General features: G+C 40.8%; 1 protein-coding gene across 2 annotated transcripts in view; it reads left to right on the forward strand.

Moving 5' to 3' along the window:
* The window catches only part of TMPRSS2 (transmembrane serine protease 2), a 418,330-nt gene that overhangs the window by 348,411 nt on the left and 48,395 nt on the right, over positions 1–21,524 (forward strand). For both annotated transcript variants that reach the window (XM_085621226.1, XM_085621227.1), the window contains 2 exons: positions 4,653–4,821; positions 9,248–9,417. In XM_085621226.1, coding sequence (XP_085477352.1) covers positions 4,653–4,821; positions 9,248–9,417 — 339 coding nt within the window. The remainder of the gene's footprint in view (positions 1–4,652; positions 4,822–9,247; positions 9,418–21,524) is intronic.

A 21,524-nucleotide genomic window follows, 5' to 3' on the forward strand; every position in this document is an offset into this window, starting at 1 on the left:
GTAATTCACCCATTATGGGACTGCAGAAACCGAGTGGGAAGTTCAGGATAGTGCAAGACCTGCGGAAAATAAACGACATAGTTGTTCCATGTTGTCCAGTGGTACCGAATCCATCTGTGATACTGTTCCAGATCCCATGCGAAGCTGGATGGTTCACAGTGATTGACTTGTGTCAGGCATTCTTTTCGATTCCCCTACATGAAGAGAGTAGATTTCTTTTTGCATTTAGGCTAGAGAATCGTATATTAACGTGGTGTCGTATCCCACAGGGGTATACGGAGAGCCCGTCAATTTTTAATCAGCTCTTAAAGAAGAATCTTGAAGGTCTTGTGTTGCCGAAAAACTCTGTTTTGGTGCAATACATTGACGACCTGCTTGTTGCGTCAGAGACAGAAGACGCTTGCAGGGTCGATACCATTGCGTTGTTGAATTTCCTGGGAGAGAACGGTCACAAGGTGTCTCCAAACAAGCTGCAATACTGTTTACCTGAGGTACAGTATTTGGGGCACAGAATTGAGAAGGGTAAAAGGAAGGTGTCTCCAGATCGCATTGATGCGATTCTGAGAATGCCAGTTCCCTCGACGCAGAGGGAAGTTAGAATGTTTTTGGGAATGGTGGGCTATTGCCGCCAGTGGATCCCAAACTTTTCCTTTGAAGCGAAGCCTTTACAGCGGCTGACGCGAAAGGATGTGAGTGATCCGGTACCATGGGACGACGACTGCTTGAAATCATTTCTGAGGCTGAGAGAAGCCTTATGTAGCGCTCCTGCGTTGGGAATGCCGGATTATAACAAGGCATTTGCATTGTTCTGCTGCGAAAGAGAAGGTTGCGCATTAGCAGTGTTAACCCAGAATCATGGAGGTGTCCGTAGACCAGTTGCTTATTTCTCAGCTACTCTAGATCCAGTAGCTTCTGCGTTGCCCGGATGTCTCAGATCCGTTGCGGCAACAGGTGTCAGCATCGAGAGATGTGAGAGCATTGTGATGGGTCATCCACTTACTGTACATGTGCCACATTCTGTTGAATTGTTGATGACTAGGACTAAAACGCAGCACCTCACGAATAATAGGCTGACTCGTTATGAGCAAGTTATTCTTGCAGCCGATAATGTGACATTGAAGAGGTGTGCTGTTTTAAATCCTGCTACACTGTTACCTGTTCTAAAAATAGATGATAATGAAGATTGTGAGGACCATGATTGTCTCGATGTGACTGAACTATGCACCAAACCGAGACCTGACATTGTCGATGAACCGCTCCCAGAGTCAGATGAGATTTTCTTTGTGGACGGTTCATGTTTAAGAGACAGTGTCGGTCGATTGAGAGCAGCGTTTGCTGTATGCACCATCACGGGTGTGGTTGAGGCCGCTTGTTTAGAAGGAGTACACTCCGCGCAGGTGGCTGAGCTCATTGCTCTGACTCGTGCCTGTTTGGCAGCCGACAAGATCCGCGTAACTATTTACACGGACAGCCAGTACGGGTTTGGTGTGGTTCATGACTTCGGACAGCTATGGTCCCAGAGAGGGTTTATGACGTCTTCAGGTTCTCCTATAAGAAATGGTGATTATGTGCGGAAATTGTTAAAAGCATTGCAAGGTCCTGATGAAATTGCTGTTGTTAAATGTGCAGCCCACACGAAGGGAAGCGACTTTGTCTCGTTGGGAAATAACTATGCAGACGAAGTAGCTCGATTTTGTGCAGAGCAGGGATGCAACTTTACTGAGATCCACATTGAGGAAACTGGGGAAGAGGTGGTGTATGGTCAGATGTTAGCAGTGGCTGACACATGGGAGGAACTGAAGCAGCTTCAGGAAGGGGTCTCAGATCAGGAACGGGACAGCTGGATACGAGCTGGATGTGAGAAGGGAGATGTGGATATATGGGTTTCGAATGATGGACGAGCAGTGTTGCCGGAAAGTTTGTTGAATCCCATGGCGAGGTTGATACATGGTGCTGTACATCTGGGTAGGGATGCCATGATGAGAGTGTTTCGTCAGACTTGGTACAATCCGAAGTTTCGTGCAGTGGCTGAAACTGTGTGTCAGAGGTGTGTCACTTGTCAACAGATGAATGTGGGGAAAAGAACCGCTGTGACGTTGAGCCACATAGGGAGGTCAGGGGGACCTTTCAATAGGATGCAGTTGGATTTTGTTGAAATGCCGAAGTGTAATGGGTTGAGGTACATATTAGTGATAGTATGTGTCTTTTCCAGGTGGGTGGAGGCATACCCTACACGTAGATGTGACACGCTCACGGTAGCAAAACTACTATTGAGAGAACTCATTCCAAGGTACGGGTTCCCGACGTCCTTTGAATCGGACAGAGGAACTCATTTCCACAGCGAAGTTATGAAGTTGCTGTGTGCTGCTTTGAATATAGATCAGAAGTTACATTGTAGCTATAGACCAGAGGCTTCAGGGATAGTGGAGCAGGTGAATGGAACTCTGAAGGCTCGGATGGCGAAAGTGTGTTCGTCTACGTCTCTGAAATGGCCTGACGCATTGCCTTTGGTCCTTATGAGCCTTCGAAGTGTGCCTGATAGAAGAACTGGGTTGTCACCCCATGAAATCCTCATGGGAAGAGCGATGCGTTTGCCTGCAATACCTGCTACTGCTCTGATAAATATCACTGATGATATGATCCTGGACTATTGTAAAGGCCTTGCTGACGTGGTCCGTTCTGTGTCTCAGCAGGTGCAGACAGCAACGGTTCCAGCTGCGAGTGACAGGTGCCACGACTTGGACCCAGGCGATTGGGTCCTGGTCCGAAAGCACGTGAGGAAGAGTTGTTTGGATGCTAGGTGGCGTGGCCCTTTCCAAGTAATCCTTGTTACGAACACTGCTGTCAAGTGCGGAGGGTTACCGAACTGGGTGCATGCTTCTCATACCCGCAGAGTTCCAGCACCCTTGGAAGATACAGCCCCTCTCGAGAACCAAGATCTCAGTGAGCCGACAGAATCGCCAGAGAGGGCCAGTCAAGCTGTAAGGGTTGCTGAAGCGGCTGATGCTGCACTGAATCGAGTTGAGGAAGAACGTGAAAGAAGTACTGACCCAGAAACCGGCGAAAGAGCAAGAGGTGCAGTGGGTAGTACAGAATCGAGTTCGGGCGAAGAAGAGGAAGTCAGTGCACAGGGTATCGGGGAGAAGACCAGAGGTGCCACCGAAGCAGAAAGGGTTTGGCCCGCAAGACAGAACCGGGTAAACCTGAGGTCGGCTCCGGACACAGACCTTGCACCAGTTTCGGAAGAACCAGAAGAAGAATCAGGGGATGAGGAGAATCCTCAAGGTGTGAGAAGATCAAAGAGAACAAGAGTGCCAAGTCGGAAGTACGCTTCACCCGAGTGGGCATATCAAGTGACTGATGCCAGGGTTACCGAGCACGGGAAGGTTGAGGTCGATGACATTGGTCAACAGTGTCCCGCTCCAGAGGGTGGAAGTGTTGCTGAAGGTTCCGGGATTGGAGATCGAAGGAATTTTGACGATTCATATTCCGAGTCCGCCATTCCTAAGTGTCATTCGAGGTATGATCTTGGACAATTTGGAGTTCCCGACGTTCACGACTGTGCCAGACCCACAAGAACTGATCATTCTTAAGCTCGAAATATTGCAGGGAGTCTTGGAGCTGTTGGGACCAGCGCTTATGTTAGATTGATTTGAGAAGGTTGCAAGCAGAGAAGAAGATAACCTAGATCCGAGCGGAAGAAGAACAAATTTAGGGATTTTTCCGTTATAGAACGAAGAAAGGTTAGGGAGGTTTGCCTAAGTTCACGAAAGAGACATTAATGAGAAAGAGACTTATCCTTTCAGAGACTGCATTGGACATTGAGCATATTCCGAAGATGGCAGATCCTGTAAACCCACATCGTAGGGCTAAACTGATAATAGGCACATTGATCGGAGTTGTAGTAGTCACCATATTTGCGGTAGTGATCAGTTCCTACATGGTGGCTCACAGGCAAGAGGGGAAGGTTCAGGGAGCACCCACACCTATTACCCCAGGGCAGAGTGGTGTTAGTATTAGCGAACAGGAATCATCGGAGTTGAGAGATGTTCGCAGACTTCACATGGATTTGTCAAAGGGTGATTTTAAGCTTAACGCGTATGCAAGGTTGCTGTATGAGTATGTTGATGCGATGGATGTGAAGGATTGTTATGTGTGCATGCAGTTGCCTGCTTCAGTGGATGAGGGTATCAAGTATCATCATCTCCCATTGACTTATGGGATTTCTTGTAGCATATGGCTCAGTTTATTTTATGACAGGAGACAGTTCGAGTATTTCTTCTCAAATTTTGACACGGTACTTCCCGAGGTGCCAGCAATCAAGCATTTGAATAGATATGACCTGGAGAAGAAAGAGGACAGACTCCTGAAATAATAGGCCGGAGCAAAACCAAGGGAGTTTATTCTTGAAGGGAGCCACTGTTACTCCCCAGCCCCTTATATGATAAATGCCCAATGTTTAGTCCCATTGATTTTCCTGATTCTAATTTGAATTGCCACACTTGTTTGCTTTTTGTTAATCCTGTGCAATATTATGGATTCACTTACTTCTCAGGATGCTGCTGCCTGACTTTCCCTATACAAAGCTGTTAATTGACTTTTTTATGCTTGATACCATATACTAAGGCTTGATGTTCTTGTTTTGAGTGCAGATTGTGGCGCGTCTGCGATGCCGATCAGCAGTCGGATTGTTGGTGGGTCCGTTGCCTCACCTGGGGACTGGCCATGGCAGGTCAGTCTTCAGGCTCAAGGGTCACATCTATGTGGAGGCTCCATTATCACCCCATACTGGATAGTGACAGCAGCTCACTGTGTGGAAGGGTAAGCACCATATTTTCCCCTAGTGTTTTTTACTAGTAACCACTACTGTGTTTCAGCTACTGGCCAACCAATTTTCATAAATGATCATCAATCTTTCATGGATTTTGATACTATCAACCACGTTTGCAGAGTTCAAATATACTATAATTAACTTTTATCCTAGGCATTCAGTTTTGCTTACCTGCTAATAAAAACTCAGTGGGTTAATTTGGTAAAATGATGGGATTAACAGCATCCGCAAGGAGCCCTAAACTGGAATGATGTGGAAGGAACTGGAGTCAGGAGGGGAAAACTGGGATAGAATCTAAAGAACGCAAATTAAAAAAACACAACATAGAAGTGCCAGATTTTAAAGTCACATTGACCAAGCTCTGGTAAAGTCAATAAGTGTGGCTTTAATGTGATATCCAATTAAGTCAGCAGTCCAAGGTTCAGTGCTGCAGGTGGGCTACTCGATACCCTTTTTGACTATTAACTTATTTGCTTAAACTGCATAAAGCTGAAAAGACAATATATTTTGCTAATTAAATGTATTATTTGCGGTTTATGTAGTTCTTAATAAACTAAAAGAAACGTGTTTGTAAGCTTTTAAATCTAGATAGTACTCAGATATGGACTCTGTACAGGCAAGGCTTGGCAAAACATGCAGAGGCCCAGAACCCTCTACACAATACCGACATACCTAGAATCCTTTGCATATATGTTTCATTCAGAAAGGACAGATGCATTCCTTAATATCATTAAAAACTGACAGACTTTTACATTTTTGCTGTCTTAATGTGTTTGTGAAAGAGAAAGGTACATAGACACTCTAATGCTGGGGAAGTCTTACGTTACTTGCTAATATGATTAGGCATGTTTCATAAAAGTAAAAAATAGTCCTGTTTCAGAATCCTCAGTTCTTGAAGGGGAGAAAAAGGAAACAGCCATGAAAGCTATTAATGAAAGATAGGAAGAGAGCAGGTCCCTTGACTAGGGGAGGCGATGCATCTGTAAGGGGTAACCCTGTATGCAAGGCCTTGGCATAACATCTGCATTCCCACTATACTCTGCATACCCCAAATACATAGCAGAATGTCAAGCACCTTTTTTTTCATTTTCATGAGAAAAATACATTCCTTGCAGAATTAGGCACTGGGCCAGAGTTTTTATAGAAAACCGCAATGCATAAACACGCTCTAAACTTGATGGGTCTTACTTTGGCTTGTTAGTGTCTAGTGCATGTCCTCATGATACGCACTAATACTGGATGAGTCTTACTTTTGCTTGTTAGTGTCAACTGCATGTCCCCATAATACTCACTAATACTGGCTGAGTCTTACTTTTGCTTGTTAGTGTCCACTGCATGTCCCCGTAATACTCACTAATACTGGATGGGTCTTACTTTTGCTTGTTCCTGTCCACTGCATGTCCTCATGATACGCACTTATACTTATTGGGTCTTACTTTTGCTTGTTCGTGTCCACTGCACGTCTTCGTGATTCATCATGGAAGAAAAGAGTGCTGAAGTATAGGAAAAGCACTCCAGCTGGACACACAATCCCAGCATTGGAGAAGGGCTACCAGAGCACACATAGAAGAATCACAATATTGACACATACAAGAGGCAGAAGAAAAATGAGTCAAAAATTAAAAAGAAACCAGCTAATCTGACCTCAGCAATAATGCAGGAGTTGGAGAAAAATAATGAAACAAATCAGCAATAAAAGTATGCAAACACTGGATAATATTTGACCAATCTAATTTTTAAAGATTTTTTTTTAATCTAGATTTTTCTTTCACACCATAAAAGTAACATGATACATACATATAGACTATTTTTTAGCTATCGTTTTCTTATAATAAAGAACACTTTGTTTTTAGATGGCAAATCCTTCATTCCAAGATGGCTTCTAAATTTAACAATCAATCCCAATCAATGGCAAGGTTGTACGACATTACCACGCGTTCCTTTACCACACATGTTTTTAAGATTTTAAAATGCATACCAAGACCATGCATTTATAGTCATTCACATGTGAAATACCGTTACCACGCATACCACTACCATGCATACATTTACCATGCTGAATGTTACAGAAACATCCAGTCACAGTCTAACATTGCTACCTACTGGTCAAAAAAGATACAATAAATCTTAATATGCTATTGTAAACTAAATATATATATTTCAGTAAAATTAAATTGATGTTGATTACCGGTTTACTTTTTGGTGGCTTGGAGGCTTTTCGCATCAGTTGCAGTGCATACCAGGCCTAGTGGCCCTACCTTTCCTTGTAACTAATACCCCACCTGGGAATTCTTGATGCTGGCTTGACTTGTTGACCAAATAGCGGAAACTGGGGTTACAAGGAAATGTAGTTTATGATTCATACGGATTGTGGATCTTGATGAAGGAAATCATCTTGGCCTATTTATTACTACATTTTGACTCATTTATTCGGTTGAGTTATCATTTAGTATCATTATTGCCCTGAAGAAGTCCATGGTTATGGACGAAACAGATTGGATGTCTTTGTTGTATATGCGTGATGCTTTTTAAGAAAAGAAAAGAAAGACAAGAACTGCATAAAGTTTTCTTGTTCGATTGGGGCGTTTATTCCCCTTATCTCTTTTGGGTTACTGATGTGGTGCACCTCAATGGTTTATATCATAAACACGAAAGTATAGTGACTCACACATCTTCTCCTACTTTACATATGAGCTTGGTACAAGTGGCACATGCATTTCAGATGTTACTTCCATACTTACTACAATCCATAAGAATAAAGGCAAAGTGCAAATGTAGTTGTTAAAGATAAGAAATGTAGGCCTTACCTTGCCAAAGAAATGTGTGACCCATATGGACTCTGTTCCAACTCTTGTCATGCCTGGGGTTTTCTTCCTGTAAACAATGTTACTGCTAGCCATCCCAGCAGCCAAGCTCCTCCCTTACTCTATAAGCACAACTCAGCACTTACCATATCTCACAATCAGAGGAAACTCCAATACAGCATCTCAATTGTCTCTTCACCCTGGCTCGGCCCATGACACTCCTTCTTTTCAGCACCAGGTTACCCTCATGGGTGAGTCGCGCTCTGTACAAGATAACACATAACATAACATAACCTCCTACTGAACAACCTGGGCTCTCTCACTCCATACAAATTGTTTACCATTCTACCTGTCCATACATCCAGAACATAAATCACACAAACCAGCCATTCCTGCACAACTAGACTAAACAATCCTTACAAAACTATTGCCACATGCACACTACTCATGTAACACACACATCTCTATTGCGGTCATAAATGTCAATTAAAATATTCTAAAGCATACATCAGGCTCTTCTCACCAGCTCATTTGCACTGATTAGTCTCGATGCTGCTACAGGTGTGGCCCCTCCAAATTATGGTTGAAATATCTCACTGGGAGTGATGTCAATGGAAGTGTGCCTGCTCAGGGTTCATCCACTTAGCACCTCCCCCCCCCAGCATTCTGTGACTGGTGATTTCAACTGTGGAACCAGAGTACCAGGATGCCACAGCTTTCTTTTCATTTCTATTAAATGGTGGATGCAGCTCTTTGCCTGCCTCAGTTCTCGGGGCTTGACATGTACTAGGTTATTCTTATGAGAGAGGTGTGGTGCAGCGGCCAGGGCAGCTGACTTCGGAGCACAGGGCTCATGGTTCGATCCCCGGCTCTGGTGGCAGATTAGACCAGCACCATGTGACTCTGGGCAATAGCTCACTTAATTTCCACAACGGCCCCCAGTGCCTTGAGACCCGTAAGGGTGAATAGTTTGCGTTTTACAAAGACCGGATTTTCGATTTTTTATGATTTTTATGAAGGTAAGCATGTCTGCTTATAGCATGACTGCTATTTGCATGTCTGACTCTGGACGCCATCTTTGTGAGAGTAAATCTTTGTTTTGCAGAACGCAAGCTATGTGGATAGTTGAGCGGTGATGCATACTACTGTCAATGACAAGCACTATGTGCGTCAGTCTGGACATGAAAAGAGAAGTTTAATCATTCTGAAAAAGGCTTAACTTATTTAATGTTCAGAAATAACTTAGTGAACTGTGTATATTTTAATTGCTTTATTGACCAATCACAATTTACTAAATGTGATGAATAACTAATAGAAGCAATAAGGATTGTGGTTTTTGTTCATAGAGGTCACTACTTATGGATTTTGTACTCTACTGATTTTTTTAATGTACACTGGAGGGGTAAAATTTTTGGAAGCCCCAGGTACACCAACAAGATGATCTACAATAACATATTCTGATCTTTGGATCTGTCTAATTATATGACACTTTATTTTAATGTAAAACAAATCTGTGTTCAAGATCCTATTCACATGTAAATTAGTGACGGATATTAATGAGCTAAGGATTCTACAGACAAAATTAACATGCGCCCTCTGATTTCATTTATAGAAGTTTATCCAGTCCATCCCAGTGGACAGTTTATGCCGGGTACGTGTCTCAGAATCAAATGCCCTCTGGATATTTTGTCGAAAAAATAATTTCTCGCCCTGACTACGTATCCAAAACCAAAAACAACGATCTTGCTTTGATGAAGCTTAAGACACCTCTCACATTATCAGGTAAGTATAGAAAGCATGCGTAGATAGCTCTGTGTTTAAGTATGTAAGAACAAATTAGGCAGTCCTTATTTTATCTCTCCACCTGATTTAGCTTCTCCAAAAATGACACAATTTAAAGGTGGTGTTGGTCTAGAAGAGCTAGTTTGAGATAGGTCCATCTCTGCTGCGGGACTCTATGCAGACTCAAGGTTCACAGAGGACTGACGAAGAAGTTGGCAGGGTTAGTCCATCCTGGCAGAGATATAGGGTTTCTGTCTGCTTCAGGGCTACCTCTCTAATTTAAATATGAACAATTAAAAGCCTGAGTAATCTTGTGTCATGTGAGAAAACCAGAAGGGTGATGAACAGCCCATGCAATACAGATTATGGAGTGTGGCGCATTTAGAAGTACCACTCTGGTAAGTAGTAAGGTAGTGCTTATAAATACTTCATAGTGTATGTACAAAGAAAGGAGTGACGAGCAAAAGGTCAACATAAAGTGTTTTGTGATGAAAAGATGTGTAGCTTGTTCTTCTGATGTTTAGTTCTAACCCCAGATTCATCACCTTGTGAAATGTCCAAGTGTGCTTACAGGTGACCCCATCAACTAGTGTGGAAAATAATTAACACAAGTCAGCTGTCACCTGCAAACAGAGTTACTCTTGAATACACATATTTATAACATGTTCAAAACCTCTACACAGCTATGGTACATTAGGAGCACATGCGTTTTGTAAACACTTATGCCCGTTAGTTGGACCCACACTGTGCAAAATTAGGTTGAAAATATTATGGTAGTTACCTGCAACTATGTAAACTATAAAACAAACGAACACATACATTGGATGATGTCATCAGTGATGTGATTTGAGATGTCATCAGTGATGTCATAGAACATGTCATGAGTCATGTTGTATGTGAGGTCATAAGCAGTGAATGGCAGGGGCGCAAGATATAGTTAATGTTACTAACTTTAACTGCTGAATTTCTGTTATTTAGTTCAAAATATTAAAGTTGTCACTAAGAAATTCACCTAACTACAACATTGCTTAAACCTTTGGTTTTTTCAGTGGATTTCTAAGTAAATTAATTATTATTTGGTAATGTATGGTAGAATGACTGAAGAATATATCCTCTGCTTTGAGACAGCCTTCTCAGATGAAGAGTGTGCATAGTACAGTGTGTGGATGGAGTGCCCTCTCCTTTGAGGCCTCTCTCTCACATGACAGAAGTGCAAAGTAGTGAGTAGGGAGTGACTGACACGCCTCAAACACGACTACTACTCAAAAACCCATAGAAATTCTGTCAAAAACCCAAAGTTTACAGGGACAATATAGTTAGGAATTAACATTTAAAAACCTTAAAAATTCACTGAAAAAAACAAAGGCTACAGGAACATTATAGTTAGGCTCAGGTTTCACTCGTACCAAACCAGTGAAATTCAGCCGTTATAGTTAGTGAACCAACTATAACTCACACCCCCGCAATGCACTGCTTATGACCTCACTCATCGGTAACCTTCGTTTTTTTCAAAGAATATATATATACCTGAACAAATTTTGTCTCAAATTAAAGCTTAAAAAATACTATGAGGACAAACCACAAAATCTAACCCAAACTTCCTTGTCCAAAACTCATATCTCATTATTTAATCAAAGAGACATACCAACATTGAGAACTTTAAGAACTTTAGGAGAAAATCCTTATAAAGTAAATCAGGCAATAAATCTACAGGCAGAAGATGACATGCAATTCTGCCAGAATATGGGCATCTCAACGTAGAAAGGTGGAGATAGTGGACTAAAGGTTCAATCAACCTTCTGTCCACAGCTTCCACCGGGGAATAAAATAAACCTATTCCATGAAATTATGGTTGAAGATATTAACAAATTATTGACTATAAAATCAAAGTCAAAGAAGAACAAAAGGAAATCATGGAATCTGACACCAGGGGAACACAAGGCCCTAAAAGAACTAAGAGATGACCCCCAAATCATTGTTAAAGCTTCAGATAAAGGCGGAAATATTGTCACACAAGATCTTGAGAAATATATAAATCAAGCTAACAGACAAATACAAAATGAAGATCACTATAAAAAACTGAACGATAATCCGATGGTGGTGTCGACTCGGGAATACCATCTAAAGCTACAGACATGGAAAGATAGAGGATTGATTGACTTTGAGAAGTATATGTACTTGAAGGTTGAACATCCCATCATAGCAACCATATACATTCTACCAAAAGTACATAAGTCAATCATCAATCCACCAGGAAGACCTGTTGTGAGTTTGATTGGATCCCTCCTCGAAAAAACATCATGCTTCATTGACATCTTCCTAATGGACTACGTAACATCTTTACCCTGATACTTAAGGGATACGACCGATTTCCACAGTGAAATCCGGGATATCCAATGGAACGATGGATGCGTCAAGGCAACAATAGATGTGACCGCTCTGTACACATCAATTCTCCACTTAGATGGAGTAAGGGCCGTCAAACATTTCATAAAAAAAGATCATTGAGCTACTTAGAACACTCAGAGATGCTCCTAAAAATGTTGCTGTATTGCCTAACTCATAACATCTTTCTCTTCAATGGGCGACTCTTTCTTGAAAATCAGGGAACAGCAATGGGTACATCATTTGCCCATTTACTCATGGCAGTATGGGAAGCTGATATATTAAACACCGAACACAAGTCCAACATCAAAATCTGGACAAGATTTATTGATGATCTTTTTGTGGTCTGGTAAGGAGAACAACCAGATCTTGAAAACTTTGTCCAGTCATTAAATATTAATAACTATAATTTATCATTCACATCTACAATCAGCAAACATAGTGTGATATTTTTGGATGTGGAAGTGTTCATCAAGAACCAGAAGATCTGTACAAAAATACATCGAAAACCGACTGCCTGCAATAGTATACTCCACACCAACAGTGGGCATCCAAAACATCTAAAGTGGAGCATACCATACGGAGAAATGCTCCATGCTAAGAGAAATTGCTCAGAAATAAGTGACATTGAACAACAACTTGATGAGATGAGCACTCGCTTCTTGGAGACAGGTTACCCATTGGAAGTCATAAAAACAGCTAGAACAAAAGTTAAACTTAATTCAAGAATAGATTTGCTAACATCACATAGAGAAAGTCTAGAAGGACAAAAAGAAGAAGATGAGACAATACAGCTAATTGTAGACTTCAATAATGAAAAAAGAGAATTGAAAAACATCATAAAGAAATACTGGGACATCTTAATGCTAGATGAGACATTGAAAGGAAAATTACCATCTAATCCAAGCATTACATAAAGAAGAACAGCTTCCTTAGGATATTTTCTAACACACAGCCATCTTGAGATCAAGGAACCTAAGAAGCCCACTTGGCTAAATACTCCTGGATTTTGGAAATGTTCAAAATGCAAGGCCTGTGAACAAGGTCAAAATACTCTATCATTTGAACTTCAAAATGGGAAAAAGGAATATATCCTTGACCATATCATCTGAGAATCCAAATAAGTAGTGTATGTATTGGAATGTCCCTGTAAGAAGCAATACATGGGGAGTACGATCACCAAATCGAAACTGAGAATACTCCAACACTTGGGAGACATTAAAAATAAAGATTTTTCTTATCCAATTGCAAAACACTTTTCTGAACACCACTCTAGTGATAGCCACCAATTAAAATATTTTGGCCTAAAAATCGTGAGACAGAAAGAACGAGGAGGTGACAGAATTATGGATTTAAGGAAAACGGAATCTCGATACATCCTAGCCATTGGGACTGAAAATCCATTTGGCCATAATCTGGATGCAAAACTGCATATACAATTACAATAATATAAGAACTTTTTGAAAATTATATTAGCTGCACCTAGATTTGCTTCGAACACTTTCCGTATTAATGGCCACAAAACCTGTTATACAGGGACAGACCGAGAAATGACACCTAATTGGAAAAAGATTCACTATAAATGAATTGTTTAAAAATTGTCAAAAGGGGAAAAAGGGAATGTAGAGAAAAGAATAAAAATACTCACATTTTGAACAATTGTAAACTATATGCCGCATAAAATGTAAATGGGACTTATTTTAAAATCTGATGAACTCTTTTACTTAAATCTTTTTACGGGGTAATGAGTTTCCTAATTTGCTGAATTAAGATGTCTAAGTTATCAGTGAGATTGTCTTTTATGAAAAATATACTTTGTAAATTTTCATATAACAGAATAAGAGAAAAGCACAATGCACTTTCTGTGACATATAGATCACACCGTTCTCTCTCACTCTTAATCAGAAGTATCTTTAGATAAAAGGGAAAAAAAATGTAATGGTTGGATTTGACTAACCCTCATGAATTTGTCCATTAGCATTTTGCTCCCATGTCATTTTTTAGAAATAATTGAATATTCTTCTGTGAAAAACTTGATGCTAATTTTAAGCGAGCAACTAGTTTTATCAATTCATTTAGTACTTTACTACAATCTACTTTTTGCATCCAAATTGAGTATAATATTCATTTATTTATTAATGGCATATATTGATATCTTTTTAATTGAGTATCTTTTGTCTTTTATAAATTGTATAATTTATAAATTGTTCCTCCATACAAAAATGAAATTATGCATTTGAACTTCTCTGCCATAGAATGATTACTAAATGTACTTCACAGATAGTAATGTGTGAAAAATGGCTGAAGAATGTCACCATCACTTAAATATGAGAGTCAGTAGTCTAGCATTTGTATGATAATAGAAACTGACAAGGGATCTAAATGCACTTTTTCACTTTAAATGGACGATCTAGACAATGGGACTCTATGGTCTAGTTGAAGGCGCAAACTGAAACGCGTAGAATGTCCATACTCTGCACTATGGTGTGTCAAATAAACACTTTTTAAAAGGGAGCTTACTTGTACAATCCACTCTTTATGGTGCCGTGAATATCGTCGCCGCGTGGAGGTGTGGAGATTGTTGGAATATATATGTGCACACACACAATATTAAACATCTAGAACTGAAGAAAATAGTTTAAAAATCCTGGAAAATGTTACAATTGGATGAAAATCTGAAGGAGATCCTCATGGAACATCCAAGTGGGACATTTTAATGCAAAGTCATATGCCTTCTGTGAAATTATCAAACCGAAATTGGTTCAGTCAACCTAGATTTTGGAAATGTGTGAAATGCAGGGCATGTGAATATGGGATGTATAAAACGACATATGAACTACACAATAAACAACAGAAGATCAGGGAACATATTAGAAGTGAAACGGATTATGTGATTAATGTATTACAATGCACCTGCAATAAGAGCTATGGGGGGAGCGCAACAAAAAAGGTAAAACTCAGGATTCTTGAAATACAATATGTAACTGTAATGATAGCACGTTATAAGCACATATGCATAGGAATGAAACGTACTATACAGTCAATAAGACAATGTACTAGCACCATAACATGAGTATCATATATGGTGCTAGTTGTTAGATATTGGATTTTGTGCAATATATATTTGAGTTATACTTTTTATAAGGTACCTCATGCGAAGGCATATATATATATATATATATATATATTACCTACTGGCGGTTGCCAGTAGTTAGTTATAGTTAGGACCCCTTTTCCATAGGAAAACCTCAACATTCTATTTTGAATAACTTTGGCGCCGGTCGATGAATCCTCGCGAATTTCTCAAAATAGGTGGGGCGCTACGCTCCGCTCCTACCCTGAAAGTCTCGGGGGGATTCGTCAAGCGGGGGCTGAGATAAAAGGGGGGTCCCAAAACGCGTTTTTCCCATGCATTTTTCCATAGGACCTTTAGAACGAGCTACAGCCCGAACGGCTGAACAGAATTACTAGAAATTTGGCAGAGAGGTAGTCCCTAGGTCAAGGAAGTGCCTTTTGTAGGTTTGGTGTAAATCTGTTCAGTAGATTCTGAGAAAATAGCCTTTAAATCAATATATATATCTGAGCCCGCTTACGGTACGCTTACCGTACGCTTACCATAAGCGTACGGTGGCGTGCGCGAGCGCGATTCTGATTGGCTCTTAGATCTTAGTAAACATTCGAATCGGCCGAAACCAGGAAGCGGCGGCTGCCATTTTGTCTCTCGCACTGAGTGTTGTTTATCAAACAAGATGGCCAAAAACATGTTAAGGGGCTGTTTTGACAACTCCCTCCCACATAGTCATGTTGAGGGAGTCCCCAAACATCCCCCAAGAGCAAAAACGGTTTTATTTTTTTTTCGGCAATTTCGCCGAGTACGCTTACCGTACGCTTACCGTAAGCGTACGGTAAAAAAAAAAAAAAAAAAAAACACTATCCACACTTACCCCACCCCCTGTGCTTTTGGTGGCCGTAGGCCACCAAAAGTACAGGGCTTATTAAAGTTGATAAAAACCGTGCACGGAACGAACTGCGTTAAGTGGGCGCGCACACCTCGAATGGCGTAAAGTAACTTAGCATTTAAAAAACCGTACAAATTCACTGAAAAAACCATAGCTTTCACACACGTTATAGTTAGGAATTAGCATTTAAAAAACCTTGCAAATTCACTGAAAAAACCATAGGTTTCACACATGTTATAGTTAGCGGAAATTTTACTGATAAAAAACCAGTGAAATTGCCCCGTTATAGTTAGTGCTGGCAACTATAACTCACGCGACCGCAATCTTCTGCTGATGACATATGTGTCTTTATGAAAAAAAAATATTTGTAATATATGTATAGCTAAAAATGTATGGAAGAAGACATGGGCAAATAAGTGTCTAAATACAGTATTAGCATCAGCAGAGGATTGCGGTCGCGTGAGTTATAGTTGCCAGCACTAACTATAACGGGGCAATTTCACTGGTTTTTTATCAGTAAAACTTCCGCTAACTATAACATGTGTGAAACCTATGGTTTTTTCAGTGAATATATATATATATTCACTGAAAAAACCATAGGTTTCACACACGTTATAGTTAGGAATTATCATTTACAAAACCTTGCAAATTCACTTAAAAAACCATAGGTTTCACACATGTTATAGTTAGCTGTACATTTCACTCGTAAAAAACCAATGAAATTCCACGTTATAGTTAGATCAGGTAACTATAACTTGCGCGCCCACAATAAACTGCTGATGACGTCACATAGTACATCACTCATGACATGGTCAGTGACATCACTCATGACATCAATGATGACATCTGAAATTACACATTGTGGATTGCGGTCGCGCAAGTTATAGTTACCTGATCTAACTATAACGTGGAATTTCATTGGTTTTTTACGAGTGAAATGTACAGCTAACTATAACATGTGTGAAACCTATGGTTTTTTAAGTGAATTTGCAAGGTTTTGTAAATGATAATTCCTAACTATAACGTGTGTGAAACCTATGGTTTTTTCAGTGAATTTGTACGTTTTTTTAAATGCTAAGTTATGGATTTATTTTTTATTTATTTTTTCTGGTTTTTCACTATGCGCACACCCTGCGCGCACAGTGCGTTTCGCGCACCGTGCGCGTGCTGTGGGCTCACGGTGCGCTTCGCGCACCGAGCACCCACGTTGCGCAGTCCATGCCGTGCGCGCCTCGCCTTTTTTTACGCAGTAACATTTGTTTTTTTCTCCCTTGTGGGTCCTTTCATTTATTTAATAAATGTGATTGTTACTTCTTTATTTATTTTTTTTATTTTTTTGCCGTGCGCGTACGGTAAGCTTACCGTACGCGTACCCCGCGATTTTTTTTTAGAATTATTAAATTTATTTTTCGTACTTTTGGGTCCTTCTTGGACCCCCTGACAAACACTAGGGGGTCTGCAACTCTCTTCGTTGCCCCCGTTTCACGTTCCCCACCTTTGTTTCTCAGTGCGAGAGACAGAAAATGGCGGCCGACACTTCCTGATTTCGACCGATTCGAATGTTTACAGTCATGTAACCACCAATCAGAATTGAGCTCGCGCACGGCACCGTACGCGTACGGTAAGCTTACGGTAAGCGCACGGAGCGCGCTTACAGAAATATATATTGATTTAAATGCTATTTTCTCAGGACCTACTGAACAGATTTACACCAGACCTACAAAAGGCACATCCTTGACCTGAGGACTACCTCTCTGCCAAATTTCAAGTAATTCTGTTCAGCCGTTCGGGCTGTAGCTCGGACTAAAGGTCCTATGGGAAAATGCATGGGGAAAACGCGTTTTGGGACCCCCCTTTTTTCTCAGCCCCCGCTTGACGAATCCCCCCCTAGACTTTCAGGGTAGGAGCGGAGCGTAGCGCCCCATTAGTTTTGAAAATTTCGCGAGGATTCGTCGACCGGCGCCAAAGTTATTCCAAATAGAATGTTGCGGATTTCCTATGGAAACACGGTCCTAACTATAACTATCTACTGGCGATCGCCAGTAGATAATATATATATATGTGATCAAGGCTCCACGGAGTCGAAACGCGTCATGGCTGGCTTACCTCGAATGAAATAAACAATCATCACGAGCATCAAACTGTGGTCCGTGCTCCTTTCTGTGAACCTGCGGGCGCTTTCCAAAGCGGTGGCGTAGGAGTGCTCTGGATATATATATATATATATATATATATATTCACTTAAAAAAACCATAGGTTTCACACACGTTATAGTTAGGAATCAGCATTTTAAAAACCTTGCAAATTCACTTAAAAAACCATAGGTTTCACACAGGTTATATAGGTGGACATTTCACTCGTAAAAAACCAATGAAATTCCCCCGTTATAGTTAGGTCAGATAACTATAACTCGCGCGCCCGCAATCCAGTGCTCATGACATGGTCAGTGGCATCACTCAAGACATCACTGATGACATCATCCTTGTGAAAGAGTGGCGGTCGCGCGAGTTATAGTTATCTGACCTAACTATAACGGGGGAATTTAATTCCGAGTGAAATGTCCACCTAACTATAACCTGTGTGAAACCTATGGTTTTTTAAGTGAATTTGCAAGGTTTTTTAAATGCTAATTCCTAACTATAACATGTGTGAAACCTATGGTTTTTTAAGTGAATTTGTACGGTTTTTTAAATGCTAAGTTATGTATATATATATATATATATTTTTTAAGGATTTTCACCGTGCGCGCACGGTGCGGTGCGCGCACCCCGCGATTTTTAAAAAGAAAACTAAAATGTTTTTTCACCCTTCGGGGTCCTTTAGGCACCCCCTGACAAAGGCTAGGGGGTCAGGAACTCTCTACCCAGCCCCCTTTTCACGTTCGCCACCTCTCTTTTTTACTCTCGCACCCACAACAAACAAAATGGCGGCCGACACTTCCTGATTTCGACCAATTCGAACGTTGACTGACATGTAACCACCAATCAGAATTACGCTTGCGCACGTTAGGGTGCGCGCACGGTGCGCGCACGGTGCGCGGCTATAGATATTTATGTGGTTTAACTGCAATTTTCTCAGGAAATACTGAACAGATTTACTCCATACATGCAAAAGGCACATGCCTGACCTGAGGACTACCTCTCTGCCAAATTTCAAGTAATTCTGTTCAGCCGTTCGGGCTGTACCTTCGACTAAAGGTCCTATGGAAAAATGCATGGGGAAAACGCGTTTTGGGACCCCCCTTTTTTCTCGGCCCCCGCTTGACGAATCACGCCGAGACTTTCAGGGTAGGAGCTGAGCGGAGCGCCCCATTAGTTTTGAAATATTCGCGAGGATTCGTCAACCGGCGCCAAAGTTATTCAAAATAGAATTTTCAGATTTCCTATGGAAACACGGTCCTAACTATAACTATCTACTGGCGACCGCCAGTAGATAATATATATATATATATATATATATATATATATATATATATATATATATATATATATACACACAAATACCGTCAGATCCTTCCGGGATGAAAACCCTTGTCAGGTGGTGCGTTGTCCGGCGAACCCACGGCCGGATAATCCAACAAAGTTCAAAGAACAAGAAATACGCACACTCGGAGGTTTTGCTCGTATTTTACTAAGCTATCGTTACGCGTTTCGACACAGCAGTGTCTTGGTCACACGATATCAACAATGTTTTCAAACAACCATATATGCACCCAAACATAGAAGAAGTACTACCATTTCCTGCAACTACAATATTGCAACTGGTCGCCATTTTGGAATGGGTTACAAACTAGATCTCCTACTAAGATTTATGCGTGTTCTCTAGTTGATAAAGCAGAAATCTTTTTACAAAACAAAATGTATCATAGTATTTGTACAGTTCATACATGTTGGCATACTTCATAAACATTGGTTTACCCCATGGTCCAAGTTTCTCGAATTACGAGATAATTGAATTTGCAAATCTTTATCGATTGTAACACTCACAATAACAAACCAGGGCTACAACAGCCATATGCCACGGTACAAATCAAATCTACATGCCAGTCGGACTAGTGCCGTGAACCAGATCTGCATACTGGTAAGTGCAAGTAGGTGTCTTATGAGCATGCTACGAGCCTCTGGAATTATCCAGGCTCCGTGCCTAATGATGGTTAATGAGGACTAGTGCCTCTATTTTAAAATATGCTCAAACAGACTCACGAAATGACTCTATACCAGGATATAACAACAGCCTGATAGCAAAGTCGTAGTTGGAGACAGTAGTACTACTAACTGAGAGCCATTCGGTGCTGCGGGTGAGGGAAATGGCAATGCAGGCAGTCCATAAAGCTTAAAATAGATGTGTAAAGATTTGTGCAATCTAAAGATAAAGAACAGTGAATAACATAAGTGCGGTCCTTATCTTATTGGGCGTGTTGTGGCATCCTCATGAAGAAAAGGGTAGGGAACCGGTGCCGTATCCGTGAGACGTGAGTGGTCCCTTCCTTTCCTCCTGGATAATGGAAAAAACATGATCAAATTACAAATAGCCCAAAATTACATATATACATTTTTTCAAAATTTACATTACACTCTAAACAATCTGAAAAATGGTATGGTCGCCATGTAATAACATGAAGAGTCACAGTAAATGGCAACAAAGAAAAGGCAAAAGAGGGCATGAAAAGATAGGTACACGAATTCAGTCAACATGTAAATGCGTTGCCAGTTCCTCATCAAGATTATGCCCTCCCGGAAACTTGGTTTCCAATTCCATAATCCATTTCGATTCTCTCTTCCTGAGGGCTAGCTCCCTGTTTCCCCCTCTTTTTGATGTATTGACCTGTTCTATGGCAAAATACTTCAGAAGAGACTGGTTGGATTGGTGTCTGTCTTGGAAATGTCGTGCAATCGGATAGTTATGATCCAAGTTAGAAATGGCTCTTAGATGTTCTAGTATCCGCTTCTTAACCATGCATGTTGTACTCCCGACATACCGGAGTTTGCACGGACATTCCAGAATATATACAACAAAGTTGGTGCTACAAGTGAGGAACTGTGTTATGGTTTTCTTTTGACCTGATCGTGTAGTCTCAAATTCTTTCATCATGTGGCTGAATTTGCATGCCTTGCAATGGCCACATGGATAGAAACCCTTGAGATTGAATGGGTTTCTATTGGGGTTTTCCGTAATGTCTCCTCTGACCAACGTATCCTTCAAGCTTCTCCCTCTCCTGTAGGTAATAAGGGGTCTGTCACTGATGTTACTGCCAATTATGGAATCTGATTTCAAGATTCTCCAATTGTTAGTCAGGATGTTTTGGACATATTTGGATTCCTGATTAAATGTGGTTATAATCCTAACAGGTGTTTCTTCTTGGTCATCTATGGCATACCAACATGCTTGTCGACATGATGAAGCTATGCCTTGTAAATAACATCTTTCTGTTCAATGGTGAATTGTACAAACAGGTGCGAGGCACGGCTATGGGAACGTGCTTCGCACCTAGTTTTGCGAACCTCTTCCTGGGCAAATGGGAGGAGGAGCTCCGCAAGGATAGCAATATGGACTCTGATTTCAGGAAGGTGGCAGTATGGTTGAGGTATATTGACGACCTCTTCGTCATTTGGAAAGGCAGTGAAGAAGAAGCTAGGGAATTCATAGATAGGTTGAATAACAATAACTATAATATACAGCTTACTTCAAGTATAAGCGATAACAGAATTGAATTCCTAGATACTCTCATCACAATCCAGAATGGCAGTATGGTATCAAGCCTAC

The sequence above is a fragment of the Triturus cristatus genome, chromosome 8 (assembly GCF_964204655.1).
Source record: "Triturus cristatus chromosome 8, aTriCri1.1, whole genome shotgun sequence".
Classification (NCBI taxonomy): domain Eukaryota; kingdom Metazoa; phylum Chordata; class Amphibia; order Caudata; family Salamandridae; genus Triturus; species Triturus cristatus.